Below are 22,389 nucleotides of genomic sequence, written 5' to 3'. Positions count from 1 at the left end.
ATCACAGTGTAAACTACTGAGATTTTCTTTACTGTATCTGTAAAAATCACATTTTTTGAATCAACAAGCCAAATCTATGTGGTCTAACATGGTGGGCCACTAGTCACATGTCTATTTAAATTTAAATTAATTAAAATTAAATAAATTTAAAAATTCAGTTCCTCAGAAGCACTAGCCCCATTTCAACTGCTCAACAGCCACATGTGACTAGTGGCTACTACACTGGACAGCAGAGATTACAGAACATTTCCACCACTGCAGAAAGTTCTACTGGGCAGTGCTGATCTACACTAAATGGTTTGTAAAGTCTCCTTCAGCGATAAGTTCAATGACCTTCAGAATCATTCTTCAACTATCTCTCCTGCCCTGTGCAACTATACCTACAAGATATGATGATCACAGGCTTTTGTGTTTATTTTATGGCCAAAAAGTTATCATATATACTAAAAAAAAATTATATTCAGAATTAGAAGAAATAAAATTTAAAAATAAAAAAAAATTTTAATGAACTGCAAGATATACATTATTATATATAAAACAGATAAACAACAAAGAACTATTGTACACCCCACAGAACTATATTCAATTTCTTGTAATAAGCTATAAGGGAAAAGAGTCTGAATATATATGTATATGTATAACTAAATCACTTTGCTGTACACCTGAAACTAACATTGTAAATCAACTGCACTTCAATAAAAAAAATTAAAATAAAAAAAATGAACTGAAAGGAACTGCAAAAATTAAAATATAAGCAGAAAGACATGCTGATAAATCAGATATGGACCCCAAACAAAGAGGAGGTCCCAGTTATCTATCAAGAGCCAAAATAGAAAGTCAAGAAATAGAAGAGGGCCAAGATGGTAGAGGAGGAAAAGACAAGGTAAGCAGACAAGTAGGAAGCAGACTCTAAGTGAATCATGGCACAGGAACTGTTGACTCTGGCTGTTTTCACCATGCTCTCTGCAGTAAGATTTGTAGGAAGTCTGGTTAAACCTAAAAGCCAAGGGAGCAGAAAGCACTCTCATACTTTGCTAGTGAGGGTGAAAACAGTACAGCTTCCAGAGAGGACAATTTTGTAGTATCTTCCAAAATGTTTAATGCATTGTTAAATGTACAATGTTTTGACTCAGTAATCTCATTATTAGCAATTCATTCAATATGTATACATGTATGAAATTATGTATGTAACATGATATCACTGTAACAGCAGATATTGGAAGCAGCTTAAATGTCTGTTAACAGCAATTCCAATCCTAGGTATATACCCAAAAGAACTGAAAACAGGCATTCAAACAAATACTTGTACACAATTGTTCACAGCAGCACTACTCACAAAAGCCAAAAATTGGGGTGGGGGACCAAATGCTAATCAACTACGAATGGTTAAACAAAAGGTGATATATCCATATCATAGAATATTCAGTTATTAAAGGAATAAAACGATATGTGCTATAATTGGTATGAACCTTGAAAACATAATTGAAGAAGTCAATCAGAAAAGGTCACATACTATATGATTCTATTTATATGAAATATCCAGAATAGTAGATCCATAGAGACAGAAAGTAGATTAGTAATTACCCAGGGCTGGAGGTTAAGCAAGAATAGGAAGTGACTGCTTAATGGCTATAGGGTCTCCTTTATGGGTGATGAAAATGCTTTGGAATCATATAGAGGTGATGACTTCATAGTGCTGTGAAGGTACTAAATGTCGCTGAATTATATACTTTAAAATGGTTAATTTTATGCAAATGAATTTCATCTTGACTTCTAAAATGTCTGTGAATGGGGACTGGATCCCTACATGTAGTATACATCATAAATTGTTAAGTGAAAAAAAAAGAAAGGTTTTAGTGCAAGAGCCAGAACAGGAGACTCAGATAAAAGTGGTAAATCCTAGTAGAAAGGTGGCAAAAAATGAATATGAGCTGGACTTCTGTCTTCTGGGACCTGAGAAATGAGAAGGAGGAAAGAAAGAGGACACTGATGAGATAGGAGAATCTGCAGAGAGAGACCAGTTGGCCACAAAATCCTATTTTCCTGCAGGGCATGTAATCCTCAATAAAAAAGTGAAAGTAATCAAAGACATAAGGCCTGCTCTCCTGCTTCCATTGCTCACAGAAATAGGTCTTCACCAAAATTTTAAGTGGCACAGGATTTTCGATCCTACAGTAGATTTAAAAGGAAAGAGGGTGGTATGTGACAAGAGGACACTAGGCATCTGAAATAAAAGTAAGAAAAGAGAGTGAGATTCAAAAAAAAGCTGGGCAGATCCCAAAAGGAACATAAGACCATGTCTCTATCCCTGTAATTCATCAGCCTCATGGAGAGAAAAAAAAAAAGTCCTGTCACTCAGAGAGCAATGGAAGTCTAAGCAAAAGTTTAGAGTATATTACAAAATTCTACTAGAAGATGATGGGTTGTGGGTTCATTGCTGCATTCTTAAACTCCAAAACTTACATATATTACACGTATTCTTTCACACATTCAAATAATATAATTAAAATTTTAACTTATTTTTTAAAAATTAAGATATTGGAAGAGTACACACAAAACTGTGAAGAGTAGTTATCTCAGAGCAGACTGGAGAGGGGGCATTACAGAAAACTTTTCACTTTCTGTATTACTAATTTCTGAATCATTTGAAGATTTTTGTAGTGAAAATGTTACATGTTTCTTTCTCTTTTTTTAAGTTTAAAGTAAAAAAGAGACAGATTTAGTATATTGGAAAAGAATTCTTCACACTACCCTGCAAAGTGACCACCAAGAATTCAAAATTAGTGAGGAAACTAGCATATTCTGTGAACATAAACTTCAGGAAGTCCTTAACCCAGTAATAAATATGTGAAAGTCATTCTAGGAGGGTGAATGAGGACAGAAGAAACATTCCTATTGTATTCAAAGCCAGGATTTCAGGGAAACAGATCTTTGCCCTGGAAAGCAACCCAGAAAATAAACCATCTATTTCCCTATAGTTTCAATAAAATCTTGAAACATAGCAAGAATCCAAAAGGGTCATTAATGAAATATTAGAAAAGGAAAGTAAAGAAACAATCCCTTTTAAAATAGCATTCAAAAAAATAAAAATACTTAGGAATAAATCTGACCAAGGAAGTGAAAGACATATGCAGAGAACTACAAAACACTGACTAAGGAAATGAAAGATGTCTTAAGGGAATGGAAAGATATCCCATGTTCTTGGATTTGAAGAATTAATATTGTTAAAATGGCCATACTACCTAAGGCAATCTACAGATTTAATGTCATCCCTATCAAATTATCCAGGACATTATTCACAGAACTAGAACAAATAATCCTAAAATGTGTATGTAATCACAAGAGACCCAGAATTGCCAAAGCAATACTGAAGAAGAATAATGAAGCTGGAGGAATAACCCTCCCAGACTTCAGAAAATACTACAGAGCTACAGTAATCAAAACAGCATGGTATTGGTACAAAAACAGACTTATAGATCAGTGGAACAGAATAGACAACCCAGAAATAAACCCACAGACTTTTGTTAGTCAATTAATCCTTGACAAAGGAGGTAAGAATACACAATGGCGTAAAGACAGTCTCTTCAGCAAATGATGTTGGGATAACTGGACAGCTGCATGTAATGAAATTGGAATACTCCCTCACACCATACACAAAAATAAATTCAAAATGGCTTAGACTTAAACATAAGACAAGACACTATAAACCCCTTAGAAGAAAGCATAGGCAAAACATTATCTGACATAAATCTTAGCAATGTTCTCCTAAGATAGTCTACCCAGGCAAGGAAAGAAAAGCAAAAATTTAAAAATGGGACCTAATTAAACTTATAAGCTTTTTACATAGCAAAGGAAATCATAAGCAAAACAAAAAGACAACCTATGGAATACAAGAAAATATTTACAAAAGATGAGACTGACAAGAACTTAATTTCCAGAATATATAAATAGCTCATACAACTTAATAAGAAAAAAACCAACAACCCAATCTAAAAATGGGCAGAAGACCTAAACAAGCAACTCTCCAATGAAGACATTCAAACAGCCAATAGGCACATGAAAAAATGCTCAATATCACTAATTATTAGAGAAATGCAAATCAAAACTACAACGAAGTATCTCTTCACAGCAGTCAGAATGGCCATCATTTAAAAGTCCACAAATGATAAATGCTGGAGAGGGTGTGGAGAAAAGGGAACCTTCCTACACTGTTGGTGGGAATGTAAATTGGTGCAGCCGTTATGGAAAACAGGATGGAAATTCCTCAAAAAACTAAAAATAGACTTACCATATGATCCAGCAATCCCACTCCTGGGCATATATCCAGAAGGAACTTTAATTTAAAAAGGTATATGCACCCTAATGCTCATAGCAGCACTATTTACAGTAGCCAAGACATGGAAACAACCTAAATGTCCATCAACAGATGACTGGATAAAGAAGTTGTGGTATATTTATACAATGAATACTACTCAACCACAAAAATGACAACATAATGCCATTTGCAGCAACATGGATGGAACTGGAGATTGTCATTCTAAGCGAAGTAAGCCAGAAAGAGAAAGAAAAATACCATATGATATCACTTACATGTGGAATCCAAAAAAAAGACAAATGAACTTACTTATAAGTCAGAAATAGACTCACAGACATAGAAAACAAACTTATTGTTACCAGAGGTGGAAGAGAATGGGAAGGGATAAATTGTGAGTTCAAGATTTGCAGATACTACTATATATAATAGATAAACAACAAGTTTATACTGTATAGGACAGGGAACTATACTCAATACCTTGTAGTAACTTATAATGAAAAAGAATATTAAAAACAAATATATGTATGTATATGTATGACTGCACTATTATGCTGTACATCAGAAATTGATACAACATTGTAAACTGACTATACTTCAATTTAAAAAGTTTCTTTTGTAAAGCACAGGGAACTATGTTCAATATCTTGTAATAACCTTTAATGGAAAAAATATGAAAATGAATATATGTATGTAAATGCATGCCTGGGACATTGTGCTGTACACCAGAGAATGACACATCATAATGACTGTACTTCAATAAAAAATAAAAATGTTGCAGTGAAAAAAAAGGGGGTCACTGATCAAAAATACTCTAATCTCAAATTTAAGTCAGCTATGAACATTCTATTATAGTATATAGTAAGTTAAGACCAATTCAAAGGATGGGGGTAAAAATCAAAAGATATCTCTGATGTATACATGTATGTTTAGACAAGTGTAAAACCTCTCAAATGACTCATAAGAAATTGCTAATAATGACTGTGGCGAGAGGGCCCAAATGGCTGGTTACAGGAATGGGAGGGACACCTTTTACTGTAATCCCTTTAACATTAAAAAAAAATATTGGTACCATTATGCATGTTATCTACTTAATAAATGAATTAATTTTTAAAAAGCAGTAGCCAAATAAGAAAAGCATGTGTTTCTGAACAGCAAAGCAGATCCCATGAGATTTTTGCCATCAAGGGGTTGCACAGTGGAAAGAACATGGACCTTAGAGTCAAATAAACAGAAGTTTTAACTCCAGTTCACCCACTTCCTAGAAACAAGTGATGCAGAAAAAGATAACTGGTTAGGAAATCTGTACAAAAAAAAAAAAAATCCCTCTGTGCTGCTCTTCCTGATACTATGCAAAGTGGCCACCAAGAATTCACAATTAACAAGGAAACCAATATAGTCTATAACTTTTAATCACAGGTGACTTGAAATAAGACAGCAGAAGTTTAACCTAGAGGGCAATAAACAAGACACTCAAAATTCATGATCTATACTGAAAGCCACATTATGACAAAAAATGATGGGAAAGTTATGGAGCTAGAACTTTTCTTTCATGAGGTAGCACTGCAATGGACAGAGCTAAAGGCCAGCTATTGTGGGGAATAAATAGCCCACTTATAATGCCTTGAGTTTATGAATAGCATAAGTATTATGTTATGGCTTTGAGAAGTGGATAAATTGTATTTAAATCCAGGGTGGCAGTGTCCTAGAGGAGCATGGGGTGTAAGATTGAGTTCAACAATTTCTTAGGTCTCCCAGGGCTATCTTGGGCACCTATATCCCAATTTTAGTGCAAGGCATGGTTAAAGAAAGTTATCAGAAGTCTTAACAACTCAATATCAAAAAAAAAAAAAAAAAAGAAAGAAAAAAACAAAGCACTCTGATTTAAAAAATGGGCAGAGGATCTGAATAGACAGTTTTCCAAAGAAGATACACAGATGGCCCAGAGGCACATGAAGATGCTCAACATCACTAATCACAAGGAAATGCAAATCAAAACCACAATGAGATACCATCTCACACCTGTCAGAATGGCTATTATCAAAAATATAAGGAACAAGTGTTGTTGAGTATGTGGAAAAAAGGGAACCCTCACACACTATTGGTAGGAATGTAAATTGTTACAATCACCATGGAAAACATTAGGGATGTTCCCCAAAAAATCTAAAAATAGACCACCATAGATCCAGCAGTTACACTTCTAGGTATTTATTCAAAAACAAAAACACTAACTTGCTATGTTCATTGAAGCACTATTTACAATAGCCAAAATATGGAAGCATCCTATGTGTCCACCAACAGATAAATGGATAAAGAAAACGTAGTGTGTATACACCACACATATACACAATGGAATATTACTCAATCCTAAAGAGAATGAACTCCAGCCATTTACAGCAACGTAGATGAATTTGGGGTGTATTATGCTAAGTGAAATAAGTGAGACAGAGGAAAACCAGTATTGTATGATTTCACTTACATGCGTCATAGAAAAAACAAAACAGAAACAGACTCAAAGACACAGAGAACAAACTGGTGGTTGCCAGAGGGAAGGGGGAACAAACAAAACACGTGAAGGGGATTAAGAGGTACAAACTTCTAGCTATAAAATAAGTCACAGGGATATAATACACAGCATAGGGAATATAGTCAATAATATTATTATAACTTTGTATGGTGACAGATGGTAACTAGACTTACTGTGACGATCATTTCATAATGTATAAAAATATCAAATCACTATGTTGTACACCTGAAACTAATATAATGTTATGTTAATAGTATGTTAATTATAATTCAATAAATAAATAAAATAAAAATTTGAAAAATTAAAAAAAAAGAAGTCCTGGCAGACTGTGCTAATGTCTTGAAGGGGCCTGCCAAGGGGCAACATGACTTTGCAAAAGAATGCAGAGGATAGGCTGAGTTCCACCCCTTCAAAAGTTATGGTGAGAGATTCTGGATATCTTCAAGACATTGTTGGAAATACGGATTCAGTTTCTATATGCTCCTGAAAGGATGCTAATAGTAGTTCGAACTGTGAGGCCACTAAGTTCTCTAAGAGATGAATCCCCTTTTTTATTAATTGAAGTATAGTTGATATTCTGTAAGAGATGGATTTCCTAATAGGCAGATGGCTACTGTCATCTGGAAAATAAGTAATACAGAAAACAAATTGCTGGGGAACAGGCCACAGGATCTGGTACCAGACAAGCTTTCTTTTCATCTGGAGCTATACAAAGTAGTTAGGTCTGATGGTCAGGAAGTGTCAGGTCCTCTCAGGTTGGTAACCTCTGGCATAAAATTCTAGAATGATAGGTAGTCCCCTAGTTTCCTGCACATGATCACTCCTTGCTACGTATTTACCAATCAGTTCCACTCCTTCTGGCATGCGGTAAGTCCAGAATGGAAGAAAAGCATTCTGGATCAGAAACAGAAGGACAAAATTTCCTGTTCTACTTGAGTCCACCATCGCCTGACTAAGAAAACAAGTCCTGGTCCCCATCAAGAGGCAACCAGAATACCCCACAAGTGTAAAGCTAGTCTTGTTTGTGGTAGGTAGAGAAATGGGACTAAAAGCATTGGCAGTGCCTGTCCAGAGTTCTGTGTTTGGTTGATTCCACTGGGGGAATTACACCATCATTTGTAGAACAGGTAGTAATCTAATGGTCCAGGTGGGGAATATCTGGTTATATACACAAAATGGCCTATTTCTCTACCTCCCCAAACAGGTAGACTATTAAAAATAAGACAAGTCATGGCAAGGCAGTGGATAGGTTTACATGAAGACCAAGAATAACAAGATACAAGAGGAATATTTGTAGCACAGATTATGGATACAGCATGTCAGGCCTGATGGCTTAACAGTAGTGGAAAGCACTAACACGTCATGCTTCCTACAAATGAACAATATCAGCATGATGGATCACCAGGAAACTTAACAGTAAGAGTTGAAAAGGAAGAAACGGGTAAAACATTTCATATAAATATGTCTCTTCTGGGTATGCTGATAAAAGAAATCCTTTTGAAGTTAGTGGTGGTCAAATAAGATGTCACAATTTGGTAGCCAAGCAGTGTATTATTGATAGTGCTTCTGAATGTTTGGTCACTGTTATTCATGCATGTGACTCACACCCAACTGTTCTGAACTGATTCATTCTTTAAGAAAAATTTTAAACAATATGTTGAGTTACACCCTATTTTACTAATTTAAAAGACTGATTCATACTCAGGAAATTCTGGTCTATGACATATGTTGCTATTTATAAGCAACACTGTAACAAAAGCAGTAAACAAAACTTTCATAACAATCAGAGAAATCTCTGAAATATCAATGGTGGGCTGTATTTGAATCAAAAGTTTAAATTTTCTCTGAGGTCCTATTACAAATAAAAACACAGACCCCAAAACTTATTTCAGCCGGAGTAATTTATTAGGAGAGACCTTAGGAATATCACCAATAGAAGAGACACAACCTTAAGAGCTACTCAGAACTCTCAAACAAGGAATTATTAGAATGTTGAATTAAACTGTGTCAACCTCCATAACCAACCATTATTTAATTAAGTGTCAAATTCAAACCAAAAAAATAAATCTACAATGACTTCCCTGTCCATTGTCAGGCCTGGGATCATTTTTTAATAAATATTTATTAGCTTTTTTAATTAAAATAAATGCACTTGGAGAAAATTTGCAAAGTACAAAAAAGTATAAAGAAAAAAAAAACTTACCTACAATCCTATCACTGAGAACCACCATTAAAACTATTTCCTGGGGCCTTTTTCCCTATGCTTATGATTTACTTTTTAGATAATTGGGATCATACTACTTAATCATTTTAGGATCTCAGTTTTTAAAACTTATCCACATTATTATTTCCCGTATCTTAAAAAATTACTAAAAGCATATTCCATTACATGGAAATGCCGAAATTACCCCATTCTTTCATTAGTTTTGCAACTTTTCTCCATTATTACTAAAGCCTATTTATAAATGTTCTTTTGCATCTCAAGTTAGTTTCCTTGAATACTTCCTAGAAGTAAAATCACTGAGTTATTTAGAAAGATTGCACCAATTGACACACCCTAGCAGAATGTGAGTACTCATCTTATCAAATCCTTGCCAGATGCTGAATCACTTTTGGTTCATTTCTCAATTGCAGCCAGTGATACCATCATAGATAATACAGTGGGTGGGCAAAGCAGACATGAATAAAAATTTAGCAGAAAGTTGTAGAACTTAGTAGTCATTAGACTATTTGGTGTTGCAACACAGTGTGCTGCTGCTGCATTCCTTGACAAGACATAGGTAGAAATATCCTTACCGAAGAATGAAGTTTGAATACCTTGGTTTCTAAATACCATTTCCCACTAAAAGGAGCCAGGGCTTATTGGAGAAAGGACTCTAAGATTGAGGCAGAAAAAGGACAAGATGAACCTGAAACACTTTATACCAGGAAAGGAAGGAAATAGTCCAAAAAATGTAGTCATATCGAAAGGACAAAGGATCCGATTTTTTAAAAATAAACTCCTTTTTATTTTCTATACTAGAAAGACAATACTAAGAAATAATCAAATATTACCCACAGTTTCCTCAGCCCTTTCTTGTAAGGGTCCTTTCTTTTTTTACGTTTCAAATTTCCCAGCAGTGAAGAACCCCCACCCCCACCTAATTGTAAGAGAGGAGAACAAAGAAGGGTTTGTCCATAGCTATTGCTCCTTTGGAGCTGAGGTGATCTGCCAAGGATCTGATTTAAAAGGACTCCCATAGGCCAAATTCGGGACACTCTGCACATCAAAGAGAATGACAGAGCTGGATTATAAAACACTGAGTTAAAAAAAGAATTCATGAGTCCATAGTGATAGTCATAAAAAGGAAGGCTAGAAGAGCAGGGAAAGCTCTTCTTTACAGAAGACTAACAGCTACTCAGTGTAAAAGGAATGACAGAATAAGAAAATCATTTTGCAACCACCAATAAATTTAGGCAATGATCATAACAGATTCTAAAATTAATGGATGGCAGGGGAAGGTATTGCTCTGTGGTAGAGTGCTTGCAAAGCATGCACGAGGTCTTGGGTTCAATCCCCAGTACCTCCATAAATAAATAAACAAACTATCTCCCACTAAAACAAACAAAAAATAAATAAAATTAATCAATGAAGAGTTATGAGAAAATAGGCTATATATATACAGTCTCAAAGTATTACCTACCTACCCACTCCCAACAGTTTATTAACAACAAAGAAGAAAAAATACCTTAGCAGTGGAGAGACCTGCATAACATCACCTGAACTAATAATTAACATCAACATTATAAATAAAGGGACAAATTGACTTCAGCTATGTAGTAACCAGAACCAATTATGAAGAAACTATCAGAGAAACCCAAATTTTAGGCAATTTTGAAATAATTTAACTGGATCCTTGTCAGTTGTCCTGCAGAAAGTCTATGTCTACGTGGAACTCAGCAACCTTTTAGGAGAGCAGTTATTGGTGAACAGAGGTTACTCCTTCCCTTCCCTACCTCCTAGGGAAGGAAAGATTAATGTTTCTCTTCTCTGAATCCAACTGAGAAGTTCCAAGATTCACAAAGTTTGGGATGTTTGCCAGAATGGGAACCAAACAGGTTGGAGGTCCACTTGCATGGGAGAATTGCTGATCTAAACCCTGTACCTAACTAAGCAGACAAAAAGTGGGCTGGACAGAGGAAGCAGAGGAGAAAGTGAAATTGCTTGCATATCCTGTGTTTCTCAGAGCAAGAATAAGTGAACTCCTCGTGGGTCAAATAAATTCTGCAGAATATGGTTGGGCCTGAGCTGTCTTGATACTCCCCCACTCAAGAAGCCTGCATGTGTCCCCTTTAGTTGTAACTGGCAAAGTCTCTGCTGGTATAATCCCATCTCTATTCCTGGCTTCTGCTGATGGCTGGCTAAACCCATGAGTCACACTCATAATCTCTTTAGTGTTCTCCTCAGAACAAGATTTCTCATTTTTCACAATATATAGGCAAAGGATAGGCTAAGAATTTCCAAATCTCCAAGTTCTGGTTCCTTTTTACCTAACAATTCTGCTTAATTCAACCGTCTCCTCTTGCAGTTAAGGAAAACTCAAGTCAAGCCTTCAATATTTAGCTTAGAAATCTCTGCTAAATATCCAATTTGATCACTTACAAACTCTACCCTTCAAAACACTCAAACAATTCAGCCAAGTTCATTGCCACTTTATAATAAGGAATATCTTTTTTCTAGTTCCCAATAAACTGTTCCTCATTTCCATCAGACACTTTTCCAGAATGGCCTTTACCATCCATATATCTGTCAAGAGTCCCTTCACAGCAACATTGGCTTTTTCTAGCACGCACCTCAGAATTCTTCCAGCCTTTACCCACTATCCAGTTCCAAAGCCATTTTCACATTTTTAGGTATTTGTTACAGCAGCACCTCACCTCTCAGCACCAAAATCTGTTAGTCTACTTGGGCTGCCATAACAAAATACCATAGAATGGATGGTTTAAACAATAGAAATTCGTATCTGTCAACAAAAAATTAATCAGTCAATCTAAGAAAGAAATGGAAAATTTAATTTGAGCCAAATTTGAGGATTATAACCCAGAAAGCATCTTAGAAAGCTCTGAGAACTGTTCCGCTGGTTAGAAATCAAGGCACAGTTATATAAGTTTTTTGGGCCAGAGGGCTGTACATCAAATGAATGTATTATTGACAGTTTACATAGTCTAGATCTAATCGCCTGGTAGGTCATGTGACCCCCTACAAGATCAGGAAGGAATGTTAGCTTTTAAGGAGTTGTCTTGTTGATGCTTGGAGAATGTTGCTCTTTACAGTTGAGCAGATATTTCTGTTGATGGGGGAGGTTTGGTCAATGATAATGCAAATACATAATGCACAGTGAGGGGAGAGAGGAGGCCAAAAGGCAGAGAAAATTTTCTTATGTTTAAATTTTTTTTTGTCTTGAATATATGAACTTTATTTCACATATCCCACAGGTTTAGAGGCTAGGGATTCTAAGATCAAGGTGCTGGCTGATTTGGTTCCTGATGAAGGTTCTCTTCCTGACTTGCAGATGGCCACCTTCTTGCTGTGTCCTCACACAGAGAGCTCTGTTGTCTCTTCTCTTCTTACAAGGATATCAACCCTATCAGAGTAGGGCCTCATTCTTATAATTTTATTTAAACTTTATCATCTCCTTACAGGCCCTATCTCCAAATATAGTCATATTGGGGGCCAAGGCTTCAACGTATGAATTTTAGGGGTATACAATTTGGGGCGGATAGCAATAAGTCCTAAATTATGTATGTATATATGTATATACACATACACACATGTACAGAGAAGAAGTTTTATACATTTTTAATTTAGTTTCATGAAGATTTCCCTAATACATTAGTCAAGGCATAAATTCAAATCTTACAGCTATTATCATTTACTATTTTTTAACTATTAAAGTCATTTTCAAATTTTGCTATTTAAATAATTTTGCAATGAACATCATTATACACAAATCCTTGTCTGCTTCCTGATTGTTCGGGATAAATTTCTAGAAACCCATACTAATGTAAACTGCCATCTGAACTAGACATTATAATTAGAATAAAATATTTTTCTAATTGGGGGAAAAAACAGTGTCATAAATGACTAAAAAGGCAAGTTTTTTTTTTTTTATTAAAGGAGATTAAAAAGTAAGGACAACCAAATAACATGTGTGCTTCTTGATGAGATTATACAGTGGTGGTAGGAAACTATAAAAATACTTGGAGGACAACTGGGGAATTCTTAATATGGACTGTGTATTAGGTATTATTGCATCAATGTTAAATTTTTTAATCCTGATAATGGTATTTTGTTATGTAGACTGTTTCAACTCTTAGGAGACACATGCTAATGTGCCATGAATTCTGAAGCTTATGTTCAAATGATTCAGAAAAATATTTTGCATATTTTTACATATGTGTATATAGAGACAGAAGTAGTGGAGAGTGGGGAAGGAGAGGAGCCAATGTGGCAAAATGTTAACCACTAAATCTAGTAAAGGGTACATGGGTGTCCACTGTACTGTTCTTTCAACTTTTGTGTAAGTTTAAAATTTTTCAAAATAAAAATATATTAGGGAGTAGTCAAAGATAGAAACAGACTATTCACAGAAAAATTAATTAGCCAGTAAACATACGAAAAACGTAGGAGAATTAATAAACTTGCTGCTTATTTATAGCCTTTTATTTCTTCCTGCCCTCTAGACATTTGCTCTCTAATCACCTGAACTGCATTTTATCAAATGGGCCCAGAAGGAATGGGAAGAGAAATCTCAGTCATTCCATTTCACTTCTCATTAGCAGTCCTGGAAAAATACTTAAAAGTTTAAAAACGTCAAAATTAACTCATCACAATGAGTTTTCAAAATGACCTATAGACCTTATTCACAGCTTGGTCTTCAATTCAGATTCTTCTGGTCTCCTTTGACCCTAAATGTTTGATAAATCCTACTTCCTAAATGGCAAAAAAAGAAAAAAAAAAGGAATAAATCTCATGAAAAATAGGGTTTTCTTTAAATAAAGAAAAAATGTTGACCTCTGCCAGTGGTCTTCATCTCAGTTTCCTCACCTTAAAAATGAGGACAACAGTAAAACCTATGTTTTAGGGTTGTTGTGAACATTAAATAAGGATTAGTACATTTTAGTTCTTACAGCAGTATCTGACATACTATATGACCTCAGAATGTTAGCTGCTATGGTTCTTAGTAGTAGTAGCATTACTATAATAACTACTACCACTATCACCACCACTTTCAACCCAAAGTTAGTAAGAGTTTGGTGTTTGATTCAGAAACACTAAAGCAACACAAAAGAAACAGAACACACACACATCCCCCACAGGTTGATAAAGTGAAAGAATTGATCCCAGGTCAGTCCTTTGGTGTCTCCTCAAGCTGTTCTGAGAGAAACTGAGAAGATAACAATGTACCAACAACACAAGCTCATTTCAAGACAGAATCTGTGTGGTCTGGATAAATTAATCTCAGGAGAAATGACAAATTCTCTCACTCAGCTTCATCTCTTATCAAACTTTTGTTGTTGTTGTTTTGGGGTTTTTTGTTTGTTTGGGGGGAGGTAATTAGGTTTGTTTGTTGGTTTGTTTTTAATGGAGGTAATGCAGGATCTCATGCATCCTATGCACACACTCTACCACTGAGCTATACCATACCCCCTACTTATCCAACTTTATTGAGGCTTACTATACTATATATCAGGTATTGAGCCAGATGCTAGGAATACGAAGTGGAAGATCCCATATCTTTTAAAACTTTGTGTTCTTGTCAAAGAAATACACACAGATTGTAAGATATGATAGGTTATACAATGGATGTATGTACAGAGTAGTACAGAAACAGAAGAAAGCCCTAAGCTAGACTTGGGGGAAAAGGAGGAAACAGCATGAAGATTTCCCATGGGTGGTAACATTTAAACTGAGCCTAAAGGATGATAACAGATAAATAGGGACAGAGTAGGAAAATTACTCCCCCAGGGTAAAAAACTGGCAAACGGAAAAAAGATAAGCACCATTGCCCCGCCTACAGCCATACAAAACCGAAAGACCTCTTCATAAAGCTAAAGGGCAGATAGCCATTGGAGGTATGGGCTATATAAGGTGTTTATGGAGTATCTTCTGTTCATACACGCCAAATCTCCATCCTCCCCAGCTCAAAATAAGACAAGTTTGGAGAACTGACAGAAAGCTGTGATTAAGAAGAAATTCAGAGACAAGTTCTCACTTACAACACTGGGCGGCAGCAGTAGGCAATGGTTTCCTCTGGCCTTCCTCTTGACTAGAATACTAGAAACAGAAAGGAGAAAAAAAAAACACATAATAAGAGGCCCAAGTAAAGAGGGGGGAAAAAATCACAGCTACCTGTAAAAAGGTTTAGCATTTGGCTGGAGTCAAATTTTTTATCATAACAGAAACAGATCACCTGCTGCTGACTTTCCTGTGTGATCCTGACATACAGGCCACACTATCAGATATGGCATTGGCCCAGTGTGACAGGCTAAAAGCAGGATAGTGGAGAGGATGTTCTGACGAAGGGCACCTGGGCACCATTCCAGCTCTGCCAGGCAGCTGTACAAGGCTTAGCCTCAGAAGCCTTAGAGGACTTAGGAAAGTCGGTCATTTGAATTTTTCTATGGATAATGTATACATTTCCCCTTTTGGATGAAATTTCTCTGAGATTCTGTTTTTTCACCTTTAAAAAAAATAATGCTTCTTACCTCACCAGAAATTACTTATTTAGGCATGTAATGTAACATCTGGTATTTACCTTCCAGTTATACTCTAACCTGCCCAACCCAACCCACGACTATCACCACCAAAAAAACAGTACTGAAGCCATCAAAAGAAAGTTCTATAAAAGTGAGCCGAAGTAAGCTCAAGTCTTGAAGGTGGACAGGATTTGGAAAGGCAACACAAAAAGAAAAAGGTATAAACAAATTAACACTGAGGGGTGGGCCTAGGTTCAAACCCCAGTACATCTATTAAAAATTATCATAAAATTAAAAAAAAAATTAACACAGAGACATAGTATCTGGAAGACAAAATAGTTTGGTTCAGAGCCCTCTGAAGGACTGAAAAAACATGACTTGTTTTTGTTATCAGCAACTTGAAAATATGATCTGAGTTTTCATCCTGGCTCTGCCATTTATTAATAAGCTGTGAGAATCTGGGCAAGACCATGCTTCTCTAATACTGAATGAGTCATTCATTCAACAGATACTTCTTGTCTATTACGTGCAAGACTTTGTTCCAGGCATTGAGGGAATAGAGTCTGTAAATGATCTAAGGAGTTTAGGTAATATTCCAGTCTATCGGGAACCTATTTATACACAAGAGGGATATGACTTGATTACACTTTAAAAAACACTTTGGCTGCTGTGTGAGAAGAACTGTAAGGAACAAGAGGGGAAATAAGACTAATTATTGCAATTACCCAGATGAACGTTGATAGTGGCTTACACATGAGTATTCATGGTGAAGGGGATTTCAAGTGGTTGGATACAAAATATGAAACACATTTAGTATATAGATATACTTTTATATGTAAAACACTTTACAAGCAATAAACTACAACACAAGTATCAGAGGTAGATACTGCTATCACTACTTTCATTAAGTCAAGGATCAAAAATCAAGCACAATTTAAATAATAAAATAGTATTAGTAAAACTGTCAATAATATAAATGTTCAAACTTCTTGAAGGTTAAGCAACCCACTGCAAAGCAACAAAGGCATTTGGTTATAAATAATGATGATTTTTATAGGTAGTACATAGGCATTAACAGTGAAGAAATCATAAAGTTTAAGTACGAAAGTAGAAGAATTCAGACTTAATAGAGGAGAGTAGATATTTTCAGAAGACATATTTAAGGAATCTCTTCTAGGCTTAAAGTTGAAAGCTGAAGACCATCTAGAGCCTAATTAACAATAGTAAGAGAGCTAAGGAAAAAAAATCTATAATATCCATGTACAAAAAAATAAAGATAGTACAAGTAAGGAAAATTACAGGCCAATCTCATTTATGAATACAGATGTAAAAATCCTAAATAGAGTACCAAGCCAAATCATATATTTATCCATCATAAATAAGTACTGTAATATTTATATATGAATATGTACATATATGTATGCCTACCTATGTATGTTGGCTATAAATGTTGATATATCATGACCAAATGGGCTTTACATACAAGGACAGTTCAATGTCTGAAAATTTATTCACATATTTCACCACAACAAACAGATTAGAGAAAAACTATGTGATCTAGGATGCAGAAAAGGCCTTAATAAAACCCCTTACTTTTTCATAACAAAAATTCTTAGCAAATCAGAAAGAAAATAGAATTTCCTTAATCTGATAAAGGGTATCTATCAAAATCTATAGCAAACATCATACTTTAAAACTTATGAGGCATTCCCTTTACAGTCAGGAAAAACGTTTCCCATTTTCATTATTAAAAATTACACGGGATGTTTTACACAATGAATTTCTTAATAGGTCACCAAAAACAAGGAAAGTCTGAGAAAATATCACAGCCAAAAGGAGCCTAGGGAGACATGAAGGCTAAATGTAACACAGTGTCCTGGATGGGATACTGAAATCGAAAAAGGTATTAGGTAAAACTAAGGAAATCTGGGAAAAACTAAGAATTTTTAGTTTTATTTTTTACTGAATAAAATAAATATAATAAATAAAAATAAAATAATAAAATATTAACTTTTAGTTAATAATAACCAATATTGGTTCATTAATTATAATAAATGTACCATGCTAATGTAGGATGTTAATAACACAGGATACTAGAGGAAGGAGGTGGATAAGACATGATATGGAAACCACCTGTACAAACTGCTTATTATTTTTGTAAACTCACAACTGTGCTAGAAAATGAAGTCTGTTAATAAAAATATATGTAAAAATCTCACTTAAAAAATAAGACATAGGGATTGGAAAGAGAGAAATACTTATTCAAAGATGCAAAAACTGGGGGTGGGGGTATAGCTCAGTGGTAGAGCATGCGCGAGGTCCTGGGTTCCATCCCCCGAACCTCCGTTAAAAACAAACAAACAAACACAAAGATGTAAAAACTAAAAAACCCAATGGAATCTCTAAACTAGTAGAATTAGTAAGAGTTGGTGAATAAGATCAATACTAAAAATTGAGCAGTAAAGCACTGCCTTATAATAGCAATGACCTACTAAAAATGTAACTTTCAAATATACCATTCATTCACAATGACTAGAAATAAATCTAACAGAAGAAATAAAACCTTCATGGAGAAAATAGGCTTTCCCCCATAGCACTTCTCACCTTCTAACACTTTACTACATTTATTACGTTTTCTGCTTATTGTCTGTCTCCTCCTATTTGATCCACAAGGACGTGGATCTTTGTTTTAATTTCTGATGCATATCAAGCACCTACAACAGTGCCAAGTACACAGTACTCAATAAGTTATTTGGAGAATCAATGACTAAATGAGTATCACCAATAAACAGAGAAATGCAAATTTTAATGACAATGCCCTAAACTCATTAGACCAGCAAAAATTTTAAGTCTGATAATATCAAGTATCAGTAATGATATAAAAAAGTAGGAAAATTGGAATATAAATTGGTACCATTATTTTAGAAAGCAATTCAGCAACATCTAATAAGGCTGCATAGAGCATAGCCCATAACAAAGCAATTCTATTTCCAGGTATATACCCAGAGAATCTCTCATACACAAGCACAAAGAAACAGACTCAGGGATGTTCACTACAGCATGCATTTGTAATAGTGAAAACCTAATTTTCCATGAGTAAGAAAAGTAATAAATGGCGATACATTTCAACTCTATCAGGTGGTAGCGTGAAGCTGCTGAGTATGAGAACTGTTAAATACCATAGGATAAAGCTTCTGCATTGTGTTTTTAAAATGATTTTGCAGCAAGTATGACCAAATTTTGATAATCACTGAGTTAATAATCACTGGAGATAAGTGTACAGGTTTCCTTTTACTATTCCCTCTACTTTTATGTTTGTTTAAATTTTTTTCATGATAAAAAATTGAAAAAAGAAAGGACATAGGAGCTAACTTGAAGAAGTTCCCACTAACCAAAGATAAGACAAGCTTAGTATCAAAAAGAGTAATGACTACAATGGATTTTAACACAAATATATCAAAATCCATAAATTGAAAATGATATGCCACTAAAAAAATAAACAAAAAAACCAATGCATTGGTCCTTGATAAGTTGCTTTCACAACAGCTCACTATTTTGAAAATTTATAGAGAATTCTTTCTTGTACAGACTTTATTTCAAGTGAACCAAACAGCTAGTGAGAGAAAGTTCTATTTTATAGACAAATCATAGCTAACAAATGTTGAAGGGATGGTATAATTAAAAAATCATCATTGTGCTACCCTAATAGTGATTATTTCCTGCTTAAACTTTATAATGGATGAAATAGGCTAACACCAAGTTGAATCCAGTCTAATTTTAACATCATTAAAAGTGAAATAAGATATCATCTGCCTACCAAAAAAGAAAAAAAAGAACTTCAATCCAAATCTCAATCTAACTCTCAAAATACTAGATGTAATTTTCAGTCGAAAAAAATAAGAAGCTCACTCCCTCATCTTCCAAGATGGCCCGCACCCTATGGAGTGTGTATCTAGTTTTACTTTAACCACCTCACCCCACCCCACCATGACCACCATGCCTTATGGCCTCTCTGGCCTTCTGAGATGGCCTACATTTGATCTATGGAGTGTGCATCTCTCTGAATAAATCTACTTTTACTCAAAAAAAAAAAAAAAAAAAAGAGGGATAAAGGAATATGGTAAATAAAATCCTGAGGATATCATCAGCCAAATCCAGAATGTGCAGAATTCTACAAAACAAATGAGGGAAGAGGAAACAGTTATAGAATAAAAATAGTTTAAAAGACATAATAACAAAATATGTACAACTTGTTTAGATCCTGAATTGAACAAATCAACTGTGAAAAGACATCTTTGAGATAATAAAGGAAATCTTAACTCAGACTAGGTATTAGATGACAGTAAGAAATTATTCTTAAATGCCATATGTTAAAGACACTGGGTATTTTTTGAAGGCATTATCTGTTAAAGATGTATACTGACGTATTTATGTATTCATGGGTGAGACAAGGTGATGTCTGGCATTGGTTTTAAAATACTCCAGCAAAAAGAGGGAAGAGTAATTCTGTAGGTAATTCTATACGTTTTTCATGTTCAAAACTTTCAATAATAAAGTTTTTAAACAAAATGGCAATCACAATGAGATACCACTTCACCACCCACTGAGAGAGCTGTAATCAAAAAGACAGATAAGTGTTGGCAGTGATATGGAGAAATTGGAACCTTTACATACTTCTGGTAGGAATGGGGATGGTATAGCTACTTTGTAAAGCAATCTGGCAGTTTCTAAAATCACTAAACATACTTACCATTTTTTTCTGGCAATTTCATTCCCAGGTATATATCCAAGAGAATTGAAAATATATATCCAAACAAAAACTTGCATACGAATGTTTATAGCAGCATTATCCGTTAACAGCCAAAAAGTGGAAACAACCCAACTGTTTATCAACTGACAAATGGGTAAATAATATATGGTATAACCACACAATAGAATACTACTTGGGAATAAAAGAGAATACAGCACTGATAAATGCTACAACATACAAGAAACTCTGACTCACAGAGAAAAAAATGTGACAATGAGTGTGTATATGTCCATGAATGACTGAAAAATTGCTGAACACTGGAATTTGACACAACATTGTAAAATGATTATAAATCAGTAAAAAATGTTAAAAAAAAAAAAGAAACTCTGAAAAATATGTTATGTTAAAGAAGACAGCCACAAAGGACCATATATTGTATGAATTTACAAAAATTTCTAGAAGTCAATGTGTATAGGACTGAGGAGGACGAGGGGATTAGGGTTTCTTTATGTGGTAATGAAAATGCCCTAAAATTAATTATGATGAATGTACAACTCTGAATATAGTAAAAGTCACTAAATTGTACACTTTTAATGTGTGAACTGTATGATATGTAAACTATATCTCAATAAAACTGTTCTAAAAAAAAACAGGGAGGTATAGGAAGGGATGAAGGAAATAAACTCAGTGAGCTGCATACCCAAGAACAGAAAGAGAAAGCAAAATTCTCAGAGGGAGTTGAGAGCCAAAGACCAAAAACTACCATTTTTAGAACTTGTAAAATTCTGCAAGTTTGTATAAGTTATATTTGGGGGTTTTTTTATTATTATTTTAATCCTTTCATCTGATTCTACATGAAGTAAAGCCTGTAAAATAAAAAGTACAATGCATCTCTTTACTAGGAAAACAAGGAAGATAAGAGTTTGGAAAGCTGTATATCACTACACAGTCAGGCTTTGGGAAGACAAAAACACAAAAGGTAAAATGAATGCAAGGATAGAGTGGATTGTGGCATTTATCAAGGGGAGAAGACAGACTGGAGCTTTCAACAAAGAAAAGTTGGGATGTTAGCTTGGACATGAGAAGAGTTATGCAGCTTTAATAATAGGAAGTCTACTAAGGACTCAGAAGCAGTGAGGGAAACTTCTGGAAAGAGTAGTTTGCACTTATCCCAAATTCCACTACTTCACCTTCAAGTTAACTCACTGTGGGTTTAATTGTGTCCCTTAAAAAGATACATTGAAGTGCTAATCCCCAGTACCTATGAATGTGACCTTATTTGGAAACAGGAGTTCTGTAATTGAGTTAACCCAGACTGGTGTCCTACAAAATGAACGGAAATTTGGGCACAGACACAAAAAGAGAGGAGAACATATTGTGAGGACACACACAGAAACAGGGAGGCATGTGATAGTAGAGGCAGAGACTGAAATAATGTGTCTACAATCCAAGGAATGGCAAGGACTGCTGGGAACCACCAGAAGGTAGCAGAAAGGCATGGGACTGTTTCTCCCTCAGAGCCTCCCCAAGGAACTGATCCTGCCAACACCTGATGGCAGAATCCTAGCCACCAGAACTGTGAGAGAATAAATTTCTTTTATCGTAAGCCACCAAGTATGTGGTACTTTGTTATGGCAGCCCTAGGAAACGTATGCTCATCAAATCACTGGATTCTGGCTTCCTGTACTAACCTGCGGATATTGGTCATTCACTGCCAAATCCAATGGCTCCACTTCATTACTCATTTTCTTTGTTCTCAGAAACGTTTGACCCTATGAAGAAACTCTGCCTTAAACTTTTTTCCTTTGTTCCACAACTCTTTTTCTGGTTTTCCTTCTTTCTCTTTCTGGCAGCTCTTTCTCAGTCTTTTGTTTCTCAGGATTCTATCTTTGATGTTTCCTAAGGTTTCGTCCCTGTTCTTCAATACTCTTTCTACGTATTCTACCTGAGTGAGCTCTTCCATTCCTATGACTTCACTGGCTACCAATATGTTGATGAATCCAAACTCTATGCCTGTAGGTCCTCACCCCATCCAATCCTGAGCTTCAGATTCTCTCATAA

General features: G+C 35.1%; 1 protein-coding gene across 4 annotated transcripts in view; it reads right to left on the bottom strand.

Annotated features, from left to right (window-relative positions):
• The window catches only part of UNC13B (unc-13 homolog B), a 167,043-nt gene that overhangs the window by 112,961 nt on the left and 31,693 nt on the right, over window positions 1-22,389 (bottom strand). For all 4 annotated transcript variants that reach the window (XM_045515180.2, XM_045515181.2, XM_045515182.2 and 1 more), the window contains exon 7: window positions 15,099-15,156. In XM_045515180.2, coding sequence (XP_045371136.1) covers window positions 15,099-15,156 — 58 coding nt within the window. The remainder of the gene's footprint in view (window positions 1-15,098; window positions 15,157-22,389) is intronic.

The sequence above is a fragment of the Camelus bactrianus genome, chromosome 4 (genome assembly GCF_048773025.1).
Source record: "Camelus bactrianus isolate YW-2024 breed Bactrian camel chromosome 4, ASM4877302v1, whole genome shotgun sequence".
Lineage (NCBI taxonomy): Eukaryota > Metazoa > Chordata > Mammalia > Artiodactyla > Camelidae > Camelus > Camelus bactrianus.
Note: the sequence above shows the minus strand (reverse complement) of the source record. Positions and strands in the feature narration are given on the sequence as shown.